Genomic DNA, 19,922 nt, shown 5'->3' with positions numbered 1-19,922 from the left:
TAGGCTATGTAATTTTTCGACTATTGTTTAGATCAAGGAGAGCCTATAATCACTTCTCAAATCGAATTTCACTCAAAATTTTCCCTCAACGAACATTCAGGGAAAGTTCTAGACCATTGGCTCGGGACTTGGACTCACAATTCGATTCCTCACCACACACACTCAAGGATTGCTAAAGACATAGAGTCGGAGGCCCACAACAACCTCAGACACGATTGAGTACACAATAGTCTCGAAAGACCATATGATGTTTGTTTGGTCAACACAAGAGTCTCAAGGTCACTACTTTCACCATCCTAAACACAACCCCTTGTCTTTGACCATGGGATCAAAGGCAAATGTGTTAGGCCTAAGTGAAGCTTTGCTTGAGGTACCCTTAACTATAAACTACTAAAAACAAAAGAAAAATAAAAAACGGACTCAAACCCTTAAGAAGGTTGTCACGCCATCCATCATCGGGAAGAGTCACCCGATTTGCACAATACTCTACCCTTGGAAATAACCGTGGCATTAAGAAAACCAAGGGTTTATTGAAAGCGCTAAAATCGAAACAAAAAGGCTGCGAGCCTATCTACTAAGCTAAGAATGAAAATCTTTTATGAAAATAGAAAATAGAATGAATATTTACAATAGGGAATTAGAATATACAACCGGGGATGAATATATATACAAAAATGTAACTTTATATACAGACCAAAGAGAAGATAAAAAATGCGATAAAAGTAACTAAATGTAAAGTTATGTACATACGAAATAAACTAATATATACAATCATCCAGATAAAAAGTAGGGCGCACCCCACAAATAAAAGCTAGCATTGTCCTCAATGCCAACTAAACAAATAAGCATCAAAAAATAAAAAGGAAAGGATATAGGAGCTCTCTAAGCCTTGTCTGTCTGCGTGGGAACATGAGTGGTCCCCTGGTCCTCTGTATGTACGGGAACCTCAGACTGGTTCCTGATTTCATACTGCTCAGATGCTGGGATTGGGGCCTGGACCAGTATGGGCTGAATATCTGGAACATCCTGTGGCTGACTGGGGACAACCTCCCGTGGGTCTGCCAACTATATGATCGCCTCATCTGCACTAGGGAGCTTCCTCTTCTTCTTTGGAAGCCTCTGTGTCTGCTCCTACTGTGGCTCTGCTACTGGGGCTGGATCCTCAAATAACAAGTCTAAAGGCAGCTGGTCTTCCTTCAGTTTGTCAACATCCTCCCTTAGCGCCTTTACAGACTCCTTGGAAGCCCGTGTTTTGCGCAGCTTCTTGTGCTTCCTGGCAAGCTCCTTCAGGGCCTTGCCATGTGAATCCACTGCCTTAGCCAAGGCAGATTGAGAATCGAGGATCTTTTGCTAGTTGGCAAGAATCTCCTTAAGTGAATCCTCGATAGATTGGGGCACCTGCACTGGCTGTGGTGCCGACTGAGCCGTAATGGTAGAAGCCAAGGTGGACAACTTGGATGAAGCAGGCGCTATCCATTTGTTCAAGCTATGAAGTGTATGGCTCAGCTAGTGGGCGGTTATAGGATGGGCCCGGGAAGATGGAATCCTCGGGCCAGCTGAAGTCGAGGGACCAACAGAAGTGGAAGGTCCGGGAGGCATGTCAGCAACTGTGGAAGTAGGCTCAGTGGAGGGCTCTAGTGCAACCGACTCTTCAGACTAGCCAGTTGGGGCAGAAGCAGGCGGCTTGTAATTTTTGTCCTTGGGGTTGTCTGACCCCTTCAAACTATACCATGAAAACGAAGCCACAAGTTTGACCTTTACATCAAAAGGTCTCTTCTCCAACTCCAGGTCCCGAAAATACATAGTGAGGGTGCTGGGAAAAGGGTAGTTCCGGTCATGCTCAACCCCCACTGCAGAAATGACGTGGGATATCACATTTCCCACGTTTATAGGATATCCCGCCATAATAGAAGCAACAAGAACATCCCGGGCGAGTGGAATAGTCTGATCATGGGTAGTGGGGTCGAGCCGACTGCACACAAAAGTCAACCACCCTCTTGCCTCAAAGTTAAAGGTTTTCCAAAGTATTTTGGTCCCTGCTTGTAACCACTCTGGAACCGTACCCGGGATTGCCAGGTATGAAGCTAACCACGGACGAACCTCCTCGCTCATTGCCAACTTTTCATTGTAAAGGGACTCATCTTCATCATTGAACCCCAGGTATTTATTTATTGCCTTTCCGGTAAATACCACATTTTTGTTTCTCACTTTGGTCACCTTAGTGCCCTTCAAGATGTGGGCCACATTGCTATAGAACCCTTTGACCATATGCTCATTCGCCTTCACACAATTATCTTTAAAGAACTCCCAACCCACCCGAGCCTGAAACTGTCTATGTATATTGGGGTGTAGGGGTAGGAGGTCTCTGTCAATGAAACTCCTCTCAAGAATCAATTTTCGTGTTGGCCACCATTCCCTAAACTTGTGGAACGCCACCTGGCTGACGAATCTATCCTCCCAAACAGCGAGATTCCTAGTCTGATCAACACCCCCAACCTGTGGCACACCACTCCCGGTAACTCCTCATCTCCCTCATCACCTCTAGCACCATCTCCAGATATTGATACTATGGGGGAGGTAGAGTATTCATCCCCACTACCTTCCGATGAACCCTCAGATGACCCAGAAGAAATGTTGATTTAAGCTCGAGCATCAGGGGAAGATGGAGGAGTGTCTCTATGTATGGCGTTTTCCAGATACGGGATGTAAAAAGGGACTAAATTTGAAGAGATCTCCCGGGAGGGCTCGTACTCACTCCCCGAGGTGTCAAGGGCTCTATCAGCCGCTTTGATTGCTTTTCTCATGTCCTTCATGTTTTGTCTGGCCTAGGGAGTGAGTTTTACCATCCGTTGCTTCCCTCCCCGGGAGAAATTACCTCAGCCAGGTTGTTTGGCACCTTTACCTCATTGTTTGACCATTATCTGCAAGTATACACATCTAACATAGTTAGTATCAGCACATGCAGTGAAACAAGTCTTGAAATTGAATTGCAGACAACAGGTTAAATGTCGCAAAAATAGTTGCAGAACATGGCACAGCGGCCCGCACAAACAGGAGTGCGGCCGCACTGGGGGCACGGAGGACCGCACAAAGGCGACCGCGGTCCGCATTAGGACAAGGCCCTGGATAACATCACTCTGATTCTGCCTACCGCGAACAGTACAAACAACAGTGCGGCCGCATTAGGGCACCGCAGACCGCATAAAAGTGACCGCGGTCCGCACTGATGTAAGGATTGAACACCACCTCTTTGAATCCAACCACCGCAGTCCGCACAAAGTAGCACTGCAGTCACGGTGGGCCAGCGCGGACTACATAAAGTGCAATGAGGACGCGCTGGGTATAGGTTCAATTTCGATTACATGGGCACCATGGTTCGCACAAAATGGTAATGCGGACCGCGTCAGGGCACCGCGGACCGCACAAAGGCGACTGCGGGCCGCAGAGAGTACTTTGAACAAGTACTAAGTCAGGGTTTAAGTTTTTGCTATTTTTGTTCATGTTTTCCACCTAACTTGTCCCTACTCATTTTACCCAGTTCACAAAGGTCTCTAAACACACAATATCCTACCATTACACTTTCCGAGGCTAACAAATGAAATAAAAATGAGAAGAAGAATAGACTCTAGCTACTAGGCATGAAAAACAAAATGAAATTATAATATAAAACAAAGAAAGATGATGAATATTACCAGATTGTGATGATGAGATGCAATTAATCAGGCTAAACGCGAATTACTATCAGAAGAGAGAGTGAACAGTAGCTTTTAGGGGTCTGAGTGTTAAAATTTCGAAAAGTGTAAGCTGTGACCCTTGGGCTCTATTTATAGATAAATTGTGGGACCCAGCCTTACCTACCAGCGCGGCCGCACAAAACCGACCGCGGACTGCACTGGGTTTGTTCAGAATGAAGCTTGAGCAGGCAACCTCTACGGTCCGCACAAAACAGACCGCGACCGCAGAGGTCTACCATGGTCCGCACTAAATGGAATGCAGCCGCACTGGCAACCTTCAGAGAGTACCACCTTTCACCATCGCCAGTGCGGACCGCACAAAAGCAACCGCGGTTGCACTGGCAATCTTCAGAGACTGTTCAACTCTTTTTTTTCAAACTATTTTGAACTGCATCAACTCAATCCCTGCAACATCTCACAATCAGTTAGCTCAAAAATCAAACCTACACTACCAAGAAAACACAGAAAATAACAAAAAGAAAAAGACATGGGTTTCCTCCCAAGCAGAGCCTGATTTAACGTCGCGGCACGACGCATGTTACCAACATATCATTTTAGATGGAGAAGTGCCACCATGTGTCTATCATCAAATTTCCCAAGATAATTCTTGACCCGATGTCCATTGACTCTGAATACTTCACCATTCTTGTTCCTTAGATCAAGAGCACCAAATGGGGTCACGAACACAACTTCAAACGACCCACTCCACTTTGACTTGAGCTTACCCGAAAACAGACGTAACCGGGAATTGAACAAGAGAACCATATCTCCAACCTTGAACTCCTTGCCCCAAGCATATTTGTCGTGATGGTACTTCATTTTGTCCTTGTACAAGGACGAGCTGGAGTAGGCATGGAATCTAAACTCATCAAGCTCATTAAGTTGTTCAACCCGCAGATTTGCTGCAACATCCCATTCTAAGTTCAACTTAAGCCCACATGGCTTTGTGCTCTAATTCCAACGGAAGATGACAAGCTTTCCCAAACACTAACCGGTACGGTGACATACCAATCGGAGTTTTGTAAGCCGTCCGATAAGCTCAAAGAGCATCATCCAACTTTTTTGACCAATTGGTCCTATTAGCATTGACAGTTTTAGACAAGATACTCTTAATTTCTCTGTTAAAGAGTTCCACTTGGCCATTAGCTTGAGGATGATAGGGGGTCGAAACCTTATGATTGACACCGTACTTAGAAAGCAACGTGTCGAAAGCCTTGTTGCAAAAGTGAGACCCCCAATCACTAATAATAGCATGAGGAGTGCCAAACCTTGTGAAGATACTCTTTTCAAAAATGCCACAACACTTCGGGCTTCATTGTTGGGCAAAGCCACGGCTTTAACCCATTTTGAGACATAGTCCACCGCCACGAGAATGTAAGTGTTCCCACAAGATCTCACAAAAGAACCCATGAAATCGATGCCCCAAACATCAAAGATATACACTTCAAGAATTGTATTGAGGGGCATCTCATCCCTTTTAGAAATTCCGCCGGCTCGTTGGCATCACATCTCTTCACCAAATCGCCCGCATCTTTAAACAAGGTAGGCCAGTAAAATCTGCAACTAAGCACTTTATAAGCCGTTCTCACCCCGCCATGATGGCCACCATAGGGAGAGGAATGGCAAGCCTCCAAAATACCCAATTATTCCTCCTCCGGGACACATCATCGAATCACACCATCCATGCAAATCTTGAACAAGTATGGCTCATCCCAATAGAAATCCAAACTATCCCGCTTGAGCTTCTTCCTTTGGTTAGAAGAGAGATCACACGGGATCATTCCGGTCACAAGGTAATTAGCAACATAGGCAAACCATGACATATCCTTCATTGACACCGCAATGAGCTATTCGTTGGAAAATGAATCATTGATCTCAAGGCCGTCACAAGGCCTCCCCTCCTCCTCCAAACGGGACAAGTGGCCCGCCACTTGATTATCACTACCCTTCCAGTCAACAATTTCTAGATCAAACTCTTGAAGAAGTAAAACCCATCTCATGAATCTCGCCTTTGAGTCTTTCTTGGTCATCAAATACCTAAGGGCGGCGTGATCGGTGTGCACTATAACTTTGGCCCCCATAAGGTAAGGTTGAAACTTTTCCATAGCAAACACAATAGCTAACAATTCTTTCTCGGTGACTGTATAGTTTCTTTGAGCCTCATTCATGGTCTTGCTTGCGTAGTATACCGAATGAAATATCTTGTTGATTCTTTGGCCCAAAACAGCCCCAACTGCAACGTCACTAGCATCACACATGAGCTCAAAGGGCAAGCTCCAATTTGGTGCGGTAATGATAGGGGTAGAAGTCAACTTGATCTTAAGAAGCTCGAATGCATGCATACAACTCTCATCGAACAAGAACTTCGCATCTTTCTCTAGCAACTTGCAGAATGGATGTACCACTTTAGAAAAATCTTTTGTGAACCTCCGATAGAAACTCGCGTGCCCAAGGAAATTCCTCACCCCTTTGACAGAAATGGGGGGAGGGAGCCTCTAAATAACCTCAATCTTGGCCTTGTCAACTTCAATTCCTCGCTTCGAGATTTTGTGACCCAACAATATACCTTCTTCTACCATAAAATGACACTTTTCCCAATTGAGAACAAGGTTGGTATCTTCACATCGGGCCAACACTCTATCCAAGTTTACCAAGCACTCCTCAAAAGAATACCCAACCACACTGAAATTATCCATGCAGACATCCAATATATCCTCCACCATGTCGGTGAAAATAGCCATCATGCAACGTTGGAAGGTCACCGGAGCATTACACAATCCAAATGGCATTCTAGAGAAGACGAATGTGCCATAAGGACATGTAAAGATGGTCTTCTCTTGGTCCTACGGGGCAATTAGAATTTGATTGTACCCCGAGTAACCATCCAGAAAACAATAGAAAGCCCGGCCCACAAGACGATCAAGCATTTGGTCAAGGAATGGCAATGGGAAATGATCTTTTCTAGTCACCTTGTTCAGCTTCCGGTAATCCATACAAACTCTCCACCCGGTGACCGTTCTAGTGGGAATGAGCTCATTGTTGTCATTGGTCACCACGGTCATACCACCCTTTTTGGCACACATTGCACCAGAGAAGTCCACGAACTGTCAAAAATAGGATAAACAACCCAGTATCTAACCACTTGATAACCACCTCTTTCATCGCCTCATTTAGTCTTCTTTGATGCTCCAAGTAAGGCTTTGCATCCTCATCCAAGAGGATTTTGTGCATGCAAAATGCGGGGCTTATTCCCCGAATATCAGCTAGAGTCCATCCGATTGCCCTTTTCCGCTTTTGAAGAACCACCAATGTGGCCTCAACCTGCATGTTAGTGAGACAAGAAGAAAGAATAATAGGTAAAGTAGAATTTGAACCCAAGAATTCATACCTGAGGTGTAGAGGAAGTGACTTCAATTCCAACACCGGTGGCTCCTCAATCGATGGCTTTGTTGGTGAAGTTTTGCGGTTTTCAAGATCCAAAGATAGCCTCCTAGGCTCATATGAATATGAACCCATACCATGCAATGCATTCACGCACTCCACTCTACTAGCATCATCATTGACGTCCATATTAAGAAGCACGACCTCAAGGGGATCTTCAACATGGATCATGGAACTTGTGTCATCCACTATCACAGCTGTGATAATGTCTACAAAAGAACACACCCGTGCTATTAGGTTGTCTCATTGATTTGCAAACATGGAATACCACCTTCTCATCCCCACTCGGAAAGTCAACTCACCCGCTTTAACATCGACCAATGCCTTCCCCGTAGCTAGGAAGGGTCCAAGAATAATCGGCACTTCAAAATCCACCTCACAATCCAATATGACAAAGTCAGCTGGCAATATAAAATTATCCACTCGGACAAGTACATCATCGATTATGCCCAAAGGTTGCTTCATCGAACGATCCGTCATTTGAAGTCTCATTGAGGTAGTTCGAGGTTGTCTAATTCCCAAAGCCTTGAAGACCGAGTACGACATCAAATATATGCTAGCCCCCAAGTCACAAAGGGCCTTGGCAAAATCTGCACTTCCGATAGTACAAGGGATAGTAAAAGCTCTGGGGTCCTCAAGCTTGGGTGCCATTGAATGCACTATGGCACTCACTTGATGAGTCATTTTAATTGTTTCACACTCCATAGATCTCTTTTTTGTTACCAAATCTTTCATGAACTTAGCATACCCCGGCATCTGCTCAAGCGCCTCTACCAAAGGCACATTGATTGTGAGGCTCTTCATCATGTCAATGAACTTTTTGAATTGATTGTCACTCTTTTGCTTTGCTAACCGTTGATGATAAGGTGGAGGTGGCCTAGGAAAATGTGCCTTGGCCTTTGGTACAACCAGCTCAGGCATGTCAATCACGTGCTCCCTAGATGGGTTCACGACATCTTGAGTCTCTACCTCGGCTTCATCATCAATATCAATTCGCACATCATTGTTCATATTTTGGTTAACCATATCATCAACAATCAAAGGTACGTCATTATCCTGCAACTCAACATCTTCATCCATAACTTGCTTTTGCTTTGAGGTATTCATATCACCGCCTCTCCCACTTCTTGTTGTAACCGCCATCATATGATTACTATTCCCAGCCTTCAGATTCACTACCGTATCACTTGGTAGCGCACCCTTGGGACGAGTATTCAACGCTTGAGAGATTTGTCCTAATTGCACCTCCAAGTTCCGGATAGATGTATTATGAGAAGCTAATTGGGCATCGGAATCTTGGTTTTTTTTCATCATTTGCTCGAACATGCTTTCAATTCTCCCCATCTCACTCCCGGAAGAACTCGGACCTTGAGAAGGAAAGGGGGGTGGATTGTTCGGTTGTTGGTACATGGGGGTGAAAGCCTTGCCCCCGGTTGCCTTGGTTGCCGCTATTGTTCCACCCTCCTTGATTGTTGTTGTTTCTCCAATTATTGTTATTACCATTCCAATTCCCTTGGTTGCTTTGATTACCACAATTGTTGTTTTGGTTGTTATTATTCCAATTGACACCACCTTGTTGTTGATTGTTGTTATTCCAATTACCTCCGCCTTGTTGTTGATTACCCCAATTTCCTTGAGGACGCCATTGTTGATTCGAAGAGTTGCCTCTATTCCCTTCGTAGTTATTGACATATTGGACCTCTTCACTTTGATCATCATAGCACTCATTTGAATAACCACCACCATCATTGTTGTTGTTATATTATTCACAATTACCTTGAGGATGTTGCCCTCTTTGACTCCTTTTCAACATAGAAACACCTTCCATTGCATTGACTTGGCGTGGGTTTTGGACTTGTTGCAATTGCGCCTTTGCCAATTGATTCAAGTTGTTGTAAGCTCGGCAATAGCTTGGCCATGATCGTGCAATTCCTTGTGCAAATGGATGACCGTAGGGTCACCTTGGGGCACATTTGCTCGGCTTTGCCATGCCGAAAAGGTGTCGGCCATTTCATCAAGTACATCACATGCCTCTTGGTAAGAAAGTTTCATAAAGTTCCCTCCGGCCAATTGGTTCACAATGCATTGATTCGTGGTGTTGATGCCCTTTGTTGAATCATGGCCTTGGTCATGTCATTATTAGGACACTCTTTCACCATTGTTCTATATCTTTCCCAAATCTCATGCAAAGGTTCCGTTGGCTCCTGCTTGAAGGCTAGAATTTCATCCCGAAGAGCTGTCATATGACTTGGAGAAAAGAACTTGGCAATAAATTTATCCGTCAATTCATCCCATGTTGTGATAGAATGATTGGGGAGCCTTTCTAACCAATCCAATGCTTTACCCCGAAGATAGAACGGGAAAAGCCTCAATCTCAATGCATCCTTGGACACGTTTGTCTACTTACTACCCCAGTATGTATCCACAAACCCCTTCAAGTACTTGTTGGCATTTTGATCGGAGGCGCCCGTGAAATACCCTCTTTGCTCGAGCAAGGTCAACATAATATTTGTGATTTGAAAGTTCCCCGCCCGGATTGGGGAAGGAACAATAGCACTGGCGTATCCTTGATTTGGTAAAACTCTGGGAGCCACTCTCGGCAGTGCCAGAGGAGGGTCTGGAATATTGTTGTTCTCATTTGCATTTACATTGGCATTTCGGCCTCTCCGTGGAACTTGAGGTAAGACCTCATCTTATTCTAGATCCTCTACCTCCTCCCCCGCTATCAAGTTGCCGAGAGGGTCATTTGCATTAAGAGCCACTTGTACCTGATTGATCGACACAAACAAAATTAGTAAACAAGAAGGAAAGAGAAGCAAAACACAAAACTAAATAAACATATAGTCAACACCGTAAGCTCCCCGGCAACGGCGCCAAAAAGTGATCACTTCCAACTCAATGCTACACTAAGGTAGGAGGAGCGGGTCGCAATAGCTTTTACCCGATATGAAGGTCGGGATCGAATTCCTCAGAGAGCTAGTAGTGGAGTTGGATTGTCTGTCTATCCTAGAGATGTGTTTGTACTCCTAATGTCACTTCAAACATTTTTGGGTTTTCAAATTATAACTATTTTTGTAAAACTATTGATTAACACTAAAGTATGCTACGAGAATATTGCTGAGTTGTATCTAATGGGAAGAAGGGCACTAGGGTCGTGACACTACCTAGGTGGCTAATTGACGGGTAGATGTTACTAAGGTTCGATTGACATAATTGGGGCTTATGCTATTAACCGTTGCACAATTTTACCCACTCTCACACCGCTCGGTAGAGAAAGTGACTTTTCCCAATTGACTCTCTCGAGACCAAATGGGTAGGCAAATTAGACCAAGCAACTAGGGTTCAAGTAGGGTAATTACTCTCTCGAGGTTTAACCCGTTAATTGAGACTATCATTTCTCATGAGTCCATCCCAATTCCTTGTTGGGTCAATTTTGGGGTTATAGACTCTCTTTCTCAAGAAGAGTTAAACCCACAAAGCTTGAATCAGTGATTGCAACCACCAATTCTAGAATTAAACATAAAATCAACCCAAATAGGAAACACCCATAGTCAATCTAACACTAGATGGCAATGCCCATCAATTACCCACACTAGGATTGAGCCACAACCCTAGCTAATGGGTTTAGCTACTCATGCTAGATAAAGAAATTAAAGAAATAGATGAAGAACTAAGCATATTAATTAATTGCTAAAATTAAAATACAAGAATCTATGGTAAATGTAAAGCAAAAGTGCCAAAAATGGCTACAAAATTCGTTCTCACGAGCGCAGCTGTTGTCTGATATGTCTCAATACCTAAAAAATGGTAAAATGTTCTATTTATACTAGGCTGGAAAAACTGGACAAAAATACCACTGTGGGGTCAGTGCGGGCTGCAATAAATGGACCGCGACCGCAGTGGGTTTCCTTCTGCTTCTCTGAACTTGGACACCGCGGACCGCATAGAACGGACCGCGGCCGCAGAGGGAGCTGGTGCGGTCCGCGCAACCACGATCGCGGCCGCGGAGGGAGCTGGCGCGGTCCGCGCAACCACGACCGCGGACCGTATGTCACTGGCTTTGCAAACTCAATCTCTCTGAACCTAATGATCGCGGACCGCACAAAAGAGTAGTGCGACCGCGGAGCCTTCACCGCGGACCGCGAGATGTGTACCGCGGTCGCGCTTCTTCTAAGCCTGATTCACCAACTCTCTGAACCACCTAGTGCGGTCGTATTCCACTTTGCGCGGTCCGCACTAGGCCTTCTTTTCTCAATATTTCTTGGTCTTTGATACTTGAGCAGGTTTCACTCCTTTTTAGCCGATCTTTGATATTTCGTCACTTTGCCGATCAAACCTGCGATCAAGCACAACTTGTGAGCCTTTTAGGACTATTTTGTAACAATATATGATCGAAGCATAGGCAAGTAGGGGCATAAAACATGTTAAAATCCTAACTTATCAATAAGTGCACGAATTGATGGTGCTTAGTGGTTGCAAGTCGATTGTTGAGGTTGGGTGGTGATGAATAGGTTGTTGGAATTTATTGAATTGAAACGTTATACTTGGGTATGCTTAAACGGGAAGAATGTGAAATTTTGTGTGTTCATGCTTACGTGCCGGTATAGATTGTAGTCAAAAGTATAGTGTGTGATTAAAAGTTAAGGTGCTCCTCTATGATTGATCTTTGTACGTAGTTGGGGGTTTATTAGATTGTCCCATTGCTCGAGGACGAGCAAGGGTCTAAGTGTGGGGTGTTGATGTTTAGCTTAAAGTATATATATTTTTATGTATATCGCCTCATATCTTACTCTTATTTCATGAATTTGGGATGTTAAATGCTATGAATTATATTAATTTGAAGTGTTTTTACTTGTAGGAATGATTCGGGAGCAATTGGGGGCAAAACGTGCAAGATTTGAAGCTAAAACGAACAAAATCGGAAAAGGAATCCAGTTGGGCGCCACAAGCAGCGCCTGGCGCCACCTATGGCGCAAAAAATAGTATGCACAAATTTGGGGGCGCTGTGGAGGGCGCCTGGCGCAGCGCCGTGACACAAATTGTGTCCTATTTCGCCCGGGACACGGTTTATTCTATCCTAGACTTATCCAACACGTATAAAAGGAAGACTAAGCCTAATTTTGGAGGGGGAGACGCACTTTGGAGCAAAAAATACATGCAAGAAACATTGAGGAGCAAGAACATCTTGGAATTCTTCATCTTTTCTAGTATTTTCAATAATCAAAACTTATGCAATTGTTTGATTACATCATGAGTGGCTAAACACCCATTGTTCTGGGGTTGTGATTTAGCCATGAATATTGTTGTTTGATATTAGCTTGACCTTGATTATAATTCACCAATATATGGTTGTTTCTTCAATTCTGTGTTTAATTGCTTAATTGTCTGGCCAGCAGTTAGGTTCTATTTACTATCTATGCTATGCTTGGAAAAGCCGTGTTTAGATTAGAGAAGAATTGAAGAGAGCACGAACTTAACCTTCAGGGGAGCGGATTTGTGGTTAGGGTAGGAATATACCTAGTCACCGTACTTAATTAAATATCGTGATCTTAATGCGTTCTTAATAGATTGATTTCATAGGAATATAGGCGTTAATCTGTTGAGAATAGGTGAGTAGTACTTCGAGAGAAGGCTATGAGAGCATTTATCGATTAATTAGCAACCATGAGTGAATTATACGAAAGGGAGAGTTAATTAGAACACAATACGAATGGTGAATCGATCACAACCCTGGAATATTTGTCTCTATTGAATACACAACAATCAACTCGTTACTTGATAATTTAGTTATTGTTTAGAATCGTAGTATAATATAATCATATTATTGGACGTTGATTTTAGCTGGATTGAATAACAATTTTAGCGATTTAGTGAGTAATGTACACAAGTCCCTGTGGGTTCGACACTCAACTTATCATTATATTACTGTCGACCACGTATACTTGCGTGTGCGTTTGAGAGCAACACCTACTATGACTAAACTACCCCTAATTAAACACTTAATGTGAGGAGTAAGAAAGCTTTTTAGGGATATGTGCATAGGAGTTATTTTGTAAAAACAAATTGAAATCTTTTTGATTACATAACTGGACACTTATTTTGAACCAAAATGAAAAAGCAAATTGGACACTTATTATGAACCGGAGAGAGTAATAATCTTTCTTTAAGCATGCATACGAGAAGAATCTGGATCTTCAGCATGAGTTGGATTTTTGGAAGTTCGAGCCATAAATGCTCTAATCATAGGCTTAACCTTCTCCACTATCTTAATTATTCCCAAAAACATGAACCTATAGAGAATCACCATTCCAAAAACAATTGCAACATCAACCCATTTTGAATATCCCATTTGCACTTGCCATATATTTCTCAAAATCTCATCACCAGTAATTGTAGCTGGCCCTCCAATTTGCTCATTAGGAAAAGTTAATCCCAAGAACTCATTCTTATAAAACCCTTGATTTGCATATTTGTGAAATGCAATATAATACATTGGATATTTCCAAAATGGATTAGGAAGATCATTAGGCAATCGAAAGAAACCTCCGTTAAGCATCATAACACCTTGAATTCCAGCTCCTGTTATAATTCCCATGAGAAAATCTGGTACAATACTTGCCACGATCATCATTAGGCTTTCGACTAACATCATTGTTGTGAATAACATTAGTGCAAAATAAGCAAAGTGATCAAACTCCTTTTGTAATCCAACAAGGTAATAAGCCATAGCACCAGGTATTACTGAGATCATTGCTAGGTAAGGAATGGAAGAGAATGTATTTCCTATGACATATGCAGCCACACCATAGTGCCCATTTAATCTTTCTCGAGTAAAAATCTGGCAACAATTAGGAGCAAATGACAAATAATTAGCATCATTAATTGTTACTATTGTGAAAGATTATGTGTAAAATAAATGAGGGTGATAGTTAAATGTGCATACTTTCATATCCTCAACAAAAGAAGGGAATCCACCAATAGCCATAAAGGTTAAGAAGGCAGCAACAAACATGAGCATTGAACCTCTAGCCTGCAAATTTAGCAAGGAGCGAAGAAAGACGAAAATGTTATACTCTGACATGTCACCTAAAAGATAACTATAGGCACTGTCGATCTAATAATTCATTTTTTTTTAAAAAAATATAAGCAAAATGTCTCACCTGAATTGAGCCATAGCCGTGGCCAATGTCATGAAATATAGTGCCAACACACAAGCACAAAGCAATATATATTGCAAAACGAAGCCAGTAATAACCAAGATCACGATACATGTTCACAAATGATCTCCTGGTTAGAACCGTGCACTGAGTAATGAAACTTGCTTGGTTTCCTTTCTTTGCTTCTTGTCCACCATTCTATACACAAATATTCATATTAGACCAATTTAAGTAATTTTCTTGGATTTGCACAATATATAAGATCAAAATAGCGATTTTGTTAATCGCGTGCACTAGTATAAAAACCTGTTGGCAAATCTCCAGAACTCGACGTTGAACTTGTTGGCAACCCTGTGAGGTCTTGTATGACTTAACCAGAATATTGATTGCTTCTGTCGCAGTGGCTTTTCCACTAACTCCTTTCTCGATATCCTAAGGTCAAACAGAGAATTAATGAGTACAACCATCAATAATTATCTCTAACACTAGTTTAGACAGTAGTACAAAGAAGAACATATATAGATATATACTTACAGCATCAAAGTCCTTGTTGATTGTCCTTAAGTAGTGGTCAGAAGGATTCCTCATAGTTGGACATGGGAAGCCATTCACTGCAAAAAACTGGAAAAAAATGGTATTAAAGATTCATCATAAAAAACTAATTTTAGACTTTTTATATATTGAGCGACATGTTGCTATAGATTTAACTTATATCGATTGACAACATAAAGAATTTTGACACTATCAGTGTAATTTAACCTTCTATAGTAAATTGCCTATTTAATATTCAGACAATTAGTTTCACTTAATATGGGCAGTTACTCGTAATTATCTTTAAAAAGAAAAGGGCAGCTCGGTGCACTAAGTTCCCGCTATGCGCGGGGTCCGGGGAAGGCCGGACCACAAGGGTCTATTATACACAGCTTTACCCTACATTTCTGTAAGAGGTTGTTTCCACGACTCGAACCCGTGACCTCATGATCAAATGACATCAACTTTGCTGGTTACGTCAAAAAAAGTAAGAAGCCTTTTTACATTGTCAATGTGTAGAAGGTAAGCTATATAGTAAGTACCTCATTTGCAGCAGAAATGGAGCCAAAGTAGACAGTCCTACCAGAGGAGAGAAGGCAAAGATTATGAAAAAGCTCAAAAACTTCACTACTTGGTTGATGAATAGAAGCAACCACAGTTCTTCCATCTTGTTTAGCCAATTGAACTATTCTATTCATGACATGGTAAGAAGCTGCACTGTCAAGTCCACTAGTTGGCTCATCAAGAAAAAGAAGCTTTGGACGTGTTAGTATTTCAATGCAAATACTAACTCTTCTCTTTTGTCCACCACTTAATCCTTTTACACTCCACCCTCCAATTCTTGTATTCATTGCATCTTGTAATCCCATTTCTCTTATTGTTGCTTCAGCTCTTTCTTTCTTCTCGGATCTTGACATTGAATCTGGTAATTGGAGTTGTGCTGAATAGTATATTGCTTCTCTCACTGTTAGTGTTGTCATCAATGTATCATCTTGTGTCACATATGCCTTTTAGAAAAGGAAAAAAGAAAAAAAAAAGTCATTAAGTCAAAATATGTGTTTCGTTAACTATCAGTGTATAAAAGTTAAACCCACAAAAAAAAGGTAAGATATTAGTTCTCGTGCAAAAGTAACAAGTTATATCTTAATTTCTAGATATTCCACTTATTATGGGCAGTTACTTGTAATTATATTTTAGGTAACCCCTGATATTGTAAAAGTTCCTTTGTATTATAAGTATATAAAAATTAAACTCGTGAAGAAATAGCTTATGATATTTTTTCTCCTTACCGAAGTACCAAATGCAAGTGCTTGCCTCCGACCATTGATGAGGATTTCTCCAGTCTGTCTGGTGTTTGAATCCACTCTCCCTGCAATAGTATTTATCCCCAGCTTATAATCAGATTTACAAACTTAAACATCACTTATATTCTTGTTTTTCCTCTGTTTGCAGGGGTATAGAGAAAGCGGGTGGGGTCAGGGGCGAGCTAGAGTGCCGGGAGCGGGTTTGGCCAAACCCAGTAGCTTTGATTCGAACTTTTTGTCTTAAAAAAATTCATTAAATATATGTAAATTATTAATTTAAAACCGAGTAACTTAAAACGATTAGAATCCCGAACTTATAAGGTTGAAGTAGGGTCAGAAATGTACACTGAGCAATGTGAATGGGAACTTCATAGAAAAATATTCTTTTTCTTTTTTTAATGTATCGACTGGCTAACAACTACCAGGGTCTTCTTCAAGTGGAGTCAAACATTATTCTTTCTCTTCTTCTTCTCAACTCGATCGGTGGTGTTTTGAGTCAAAATCTGTGAACCCTTAGCCATCATTGTAGTATATGGAGTAGTTCATATATAGGCCAATTATATAACAATAATTTTAAGCAGAATGTTACCAATTTTATTACTACTACTATTTTACAGTTAACTAGGCATTCTTGTTTAAGCAAATTAAAATGAAAAGTAATACACGTAAATTAAAACGAAGAGAATACTTATGTCAGGAAAGAGTAAGGACAAATTCCTAGCATCAAAGTAGTCACCGAGGGATGTAACCACGATGGTTCGACCCCCTTACTCATAAGCCTAACTAGATTGTCGGTTCGAGTCACATGAATGAAAAATATAATAGGAACTTATTTATCCATTTTTTTAGTTTTTGTAATTTTCAAAAAGTATTTAGTTTTTTTTTTTTTACAAATTGAATACACTCCCCTCCCCCTAAAGGCCATCGCCCTATTATTAATGCCTTCATTTAAATGATTCAATTATATCCTTTCTTTTTTTCTCTCTTCTCCTCTCTCTCTCTCCCTCCGATAGTTGCACGTCTTCAGTAAGAAGCAGGTAATTTTGCTTCAATTGTTGAATGGTTTTGGTTGAAACCCTCAAATACCGGATGTAACGTCATACGAAATATTCTATGTTCCTATTATCCTTATAATATTAGGAAAGTGATCCCTAATCTAACAAATCCAATAACATAAAACTGTTTTTCATAGAAGCACCGAAAAAAAAACTTTTTCTTTGCAGTTGGGGGGGGGGTGATGTGGTGGTGGTGGTGGTGGTTGGGGGGGACTATATCAGTTACATCCTAATTTTAAGCAATACTCTATTTATTAAAAATTTCTATAAGTAGTAAATATAGATAGATAATATATGTTTCAAGGAACCTAAAGAAAAGTGGTAAATAAGTTTCTATTATAGTATAGTTAGGTAAGCTTCCCAAATATTCCCCCTTATTGGGCCTACTTGGTATAACTCAAATGGTTGGGTTGAGTTAATTTTGGGTGGATTAAAATGGTAAAAATGACACTAGGTAGCCACTTTAAAGGGCTGTTATTTAGGAATTAGCCAGTGCATCCTGAATTTCAGTTTTTCAATTTAATTTTCGGATAAAATATTCTGAATTATCCTAAAGTTAAGATTTTTAGTTTAAAAATTCAGGACAAAATAAATACGGGCTAATCTCTAAATAACATTCCTGAGAATGGCTATTTATGCAGTTACCCCATTAAAATGGACCGAGTCATAAATTGACCCACCTAAAAGTTACTTCGGCTGAGCTAGACTGGGTTAAGGCGGCCTAAAATTTGGGTCATAGCCCAATCCCTCCAACTCTTATCAAGCTTTAATTAATGTGTGTTGTTTTCTTATGAATTATTTAAGTATTAAATAAGACTTTAATTTTCTTTTTGGTTATGGTCGTAAATAACATATCAAACAAATAAAAAAATATTTTAAAGACATTTTTAAAAAGTCACTCATGGAATAATTTGGACTAAAAATCAGCGAAACTTTATATGGGCTCAGATGGGCTGGATCAAGATGGCTGAGTTCAGTAAATGAATAGGTCATAAATGACCGGCCTAACCTTGAGCGGGTTGGGCGAGGTCAAACGAGGTTGGGCTCAAATTGCCACCCCTAATATACCTTTAGATTAGTCGAACCAATAAACTTAGACGAATATCAAATGGTTTAACCAAAAAAAAAAATTGCAGTATTAGAATAATACCCGCTAAAGTATCAAGAAGAGTAGATTTGCCACAACCAGAAGGACCCATAATGGCCAAGACTTGGCCAGGTTGTACATAACCAGTTAGCCCTTGCAATATAGCTCTCCTCCCTGTTTTCTTGTCTGGCACTGTCACCCACAAATCTTTCCATGTCAAGTAAATTCCTTCATTATTAAAAGGGACAACTTCCTCATATTCAAAACCAGTAGTAGTATTATTTCCCTTTATCTCTTCCCTAAATATTATTGGTGGTGTTTCATAGTGTACCATTTCTAAGGACCTTTTTATTTCAGAATCAACCCTAAGAGATGGTGCTTCAATAGCAGCAATATGAGGTGGTAGACTATTATTAAATGGAAAATTTTTGGTTGGGTTCATGTTGTTGTTGTTAAAAGGAATATCATCTTGAGAATAAGTTGCACTTTCATTATCTGTTTCAGATTCTTGGCGTTTATGTGGTGATCTGTTTGGACTAGGTGTCCATCTCGGAACATTAACCTGTAACTCCATTTCTAATATTTTTTTCTCCAAATAAGTATAGGAAGAAGAAGATAAAGAGAAAGGTGTAGAAATAAGTAAAGCTAATGCATGGAATAACGAGAGTGGTGAAAGAGGGTTCATGTATATAATGGAAATGAAGAAGGTTTTTGGAAATTAGAGTAATAATCTAATTGTATAAAATAGTTAAATTAATTAAATAAACCAGATTGACTTCCAACAATGCAAGGAAACTAAGAAACAAATGTACATATTCCATAAAATAAGACAATTTTGGCCTAGCTTGGTCTTCGTTTTTTTTTTTTTTGGGTAAGAAAGATAATAATGCATTAATTAACTAACTAGTAAATGTTGTTGTTACAGAGAATGTGGTGCTGGGGGGCACCACGTTGCTAGTACTACTTTGATTACCATTACAATGATTGCTATTATATAGGGTGGAGGGCATAGGTAGATGATCAATACACAAAAAAGAGTTCCCTACTGTAGTAACTCCATTATCAGGCATATATGGTTGTGGCGCGTTGTGGCGCGCTAAGGTACTCGTCGGAGTCAATGCAAAAGGTGGGGATGGTGTGGTAGGACTAGTGGTGGCAAAATGGTTCAAAGAAAATAGTTAACCACCCATATTATGTACTAAAAAGTGGGTTGAATAATAAACTTTTTAAAAACGGGTCAAATATGAATAAGAACCATATTATCCATTTGAAAAATGGATAACAATAGGTAACCAATGAATCCAACTTTTACATTTGTAAAGCCTCAAATTGGAGGTTCCTCAAGTTGGAGAGACTAAGAATTCTCCCAAAAGTGATCATATGCAAGAAGTCATGGGTAATATGATTACCCATATTATCCGCCAGTTAACCCGTTTTTTATACGTATTAAATATGAGTCGGGTAGGATAATTTATTCGTTTTTTCATTACTCGTTTTTTACCTGAACTATATCCGACCCGACCCGCCCATTTGCCACTCCTAAGTAGGACTATTGGCCTGACCTGCCTGTGGTAGCTTCACTTTCCGAAGGATTGCCTGATTGATCTCTTGTA

General features: G+C 40.9%; 1 protein-coding gene across 1 annotated transcript; it reads right to left on the bottom strand.

The window, feature by feature from the left end:
- Positions 1–13,208: 13,208 nt before the first annotated feature.
- On the bottom strand, positions 13,209–18,943 carry LOC104213007 (ABC transporter G family member 1-like). Its single transcript, XM_009762380.2, has 8 exons — positions 18,373–18,943; positions 16,153–16,232; positions 15,406–15,870; positions 14,867–14,953; positions 14,639–14,764; positions 14,336–14,530; positions 14,119–14,205; positions 13,209–14,013 (listed from the first exon to the last, which is right to left on the bottom strand). The coding sequence occupies exons 1-8, from the start codon at positions 18,881–18,883 to the stop codon at positions 13,339–13,341; spliced, it is 2,226 nt and encodes a 741-aa protein (XP_009760682.1). The 5' UTR covers positions 18,884–18,943; the 3' UTR covers positions 13,209–13,338.
- Between the last annotated feature and the right edge of the window lie 979 nt (positions 18,944–19,922).

The sequence above is a fragment of the Nicotiana sylvestris genome, chromosome 5 (assembly GCF_000393655.2).
Source record: "Nicotiana sylvestris chromosome 5, ASM39365v2, whole genome shotgun sequence".
Lineage (NCBI taxonomy): Eukaryota > Viridiplantae > Streptophyta > Magnoliopsida > Solanales > Solanaceae > Nicotiana > Nicotiana sylvestris.
This window is presented reverse-complemented; position numbering and strand designations above follow the sequence as displayed.

What these genes read in the sequence shown, in the direction of transcription:
- LOC104213007 (XM_009762380.2), bottom strand. Translation starts at nt 18,883, where the DNA reads ATGGAGTTACAGGTTAATGTTCCGAGATGGACACCTAGTCCAAACAGA. An exon ending in TCAACAAGGACTTTGATGCT is followed by an intron (nt 14,765 to 14,866) that starts GTAAGTATATAT and finishes GTTTGACCTTAG; the next exon opens with GATATCGAGAAAGGAGTTAG. An exon ending in TTCTGGAGATTTGCCAACAG is followed by an intron (nt 14,531 to 14,638) that starts GTTTTTATACTA and finishes ATTTGTGTATAG; the next exon opens with AATGGTGGACAAGAAGCAAA.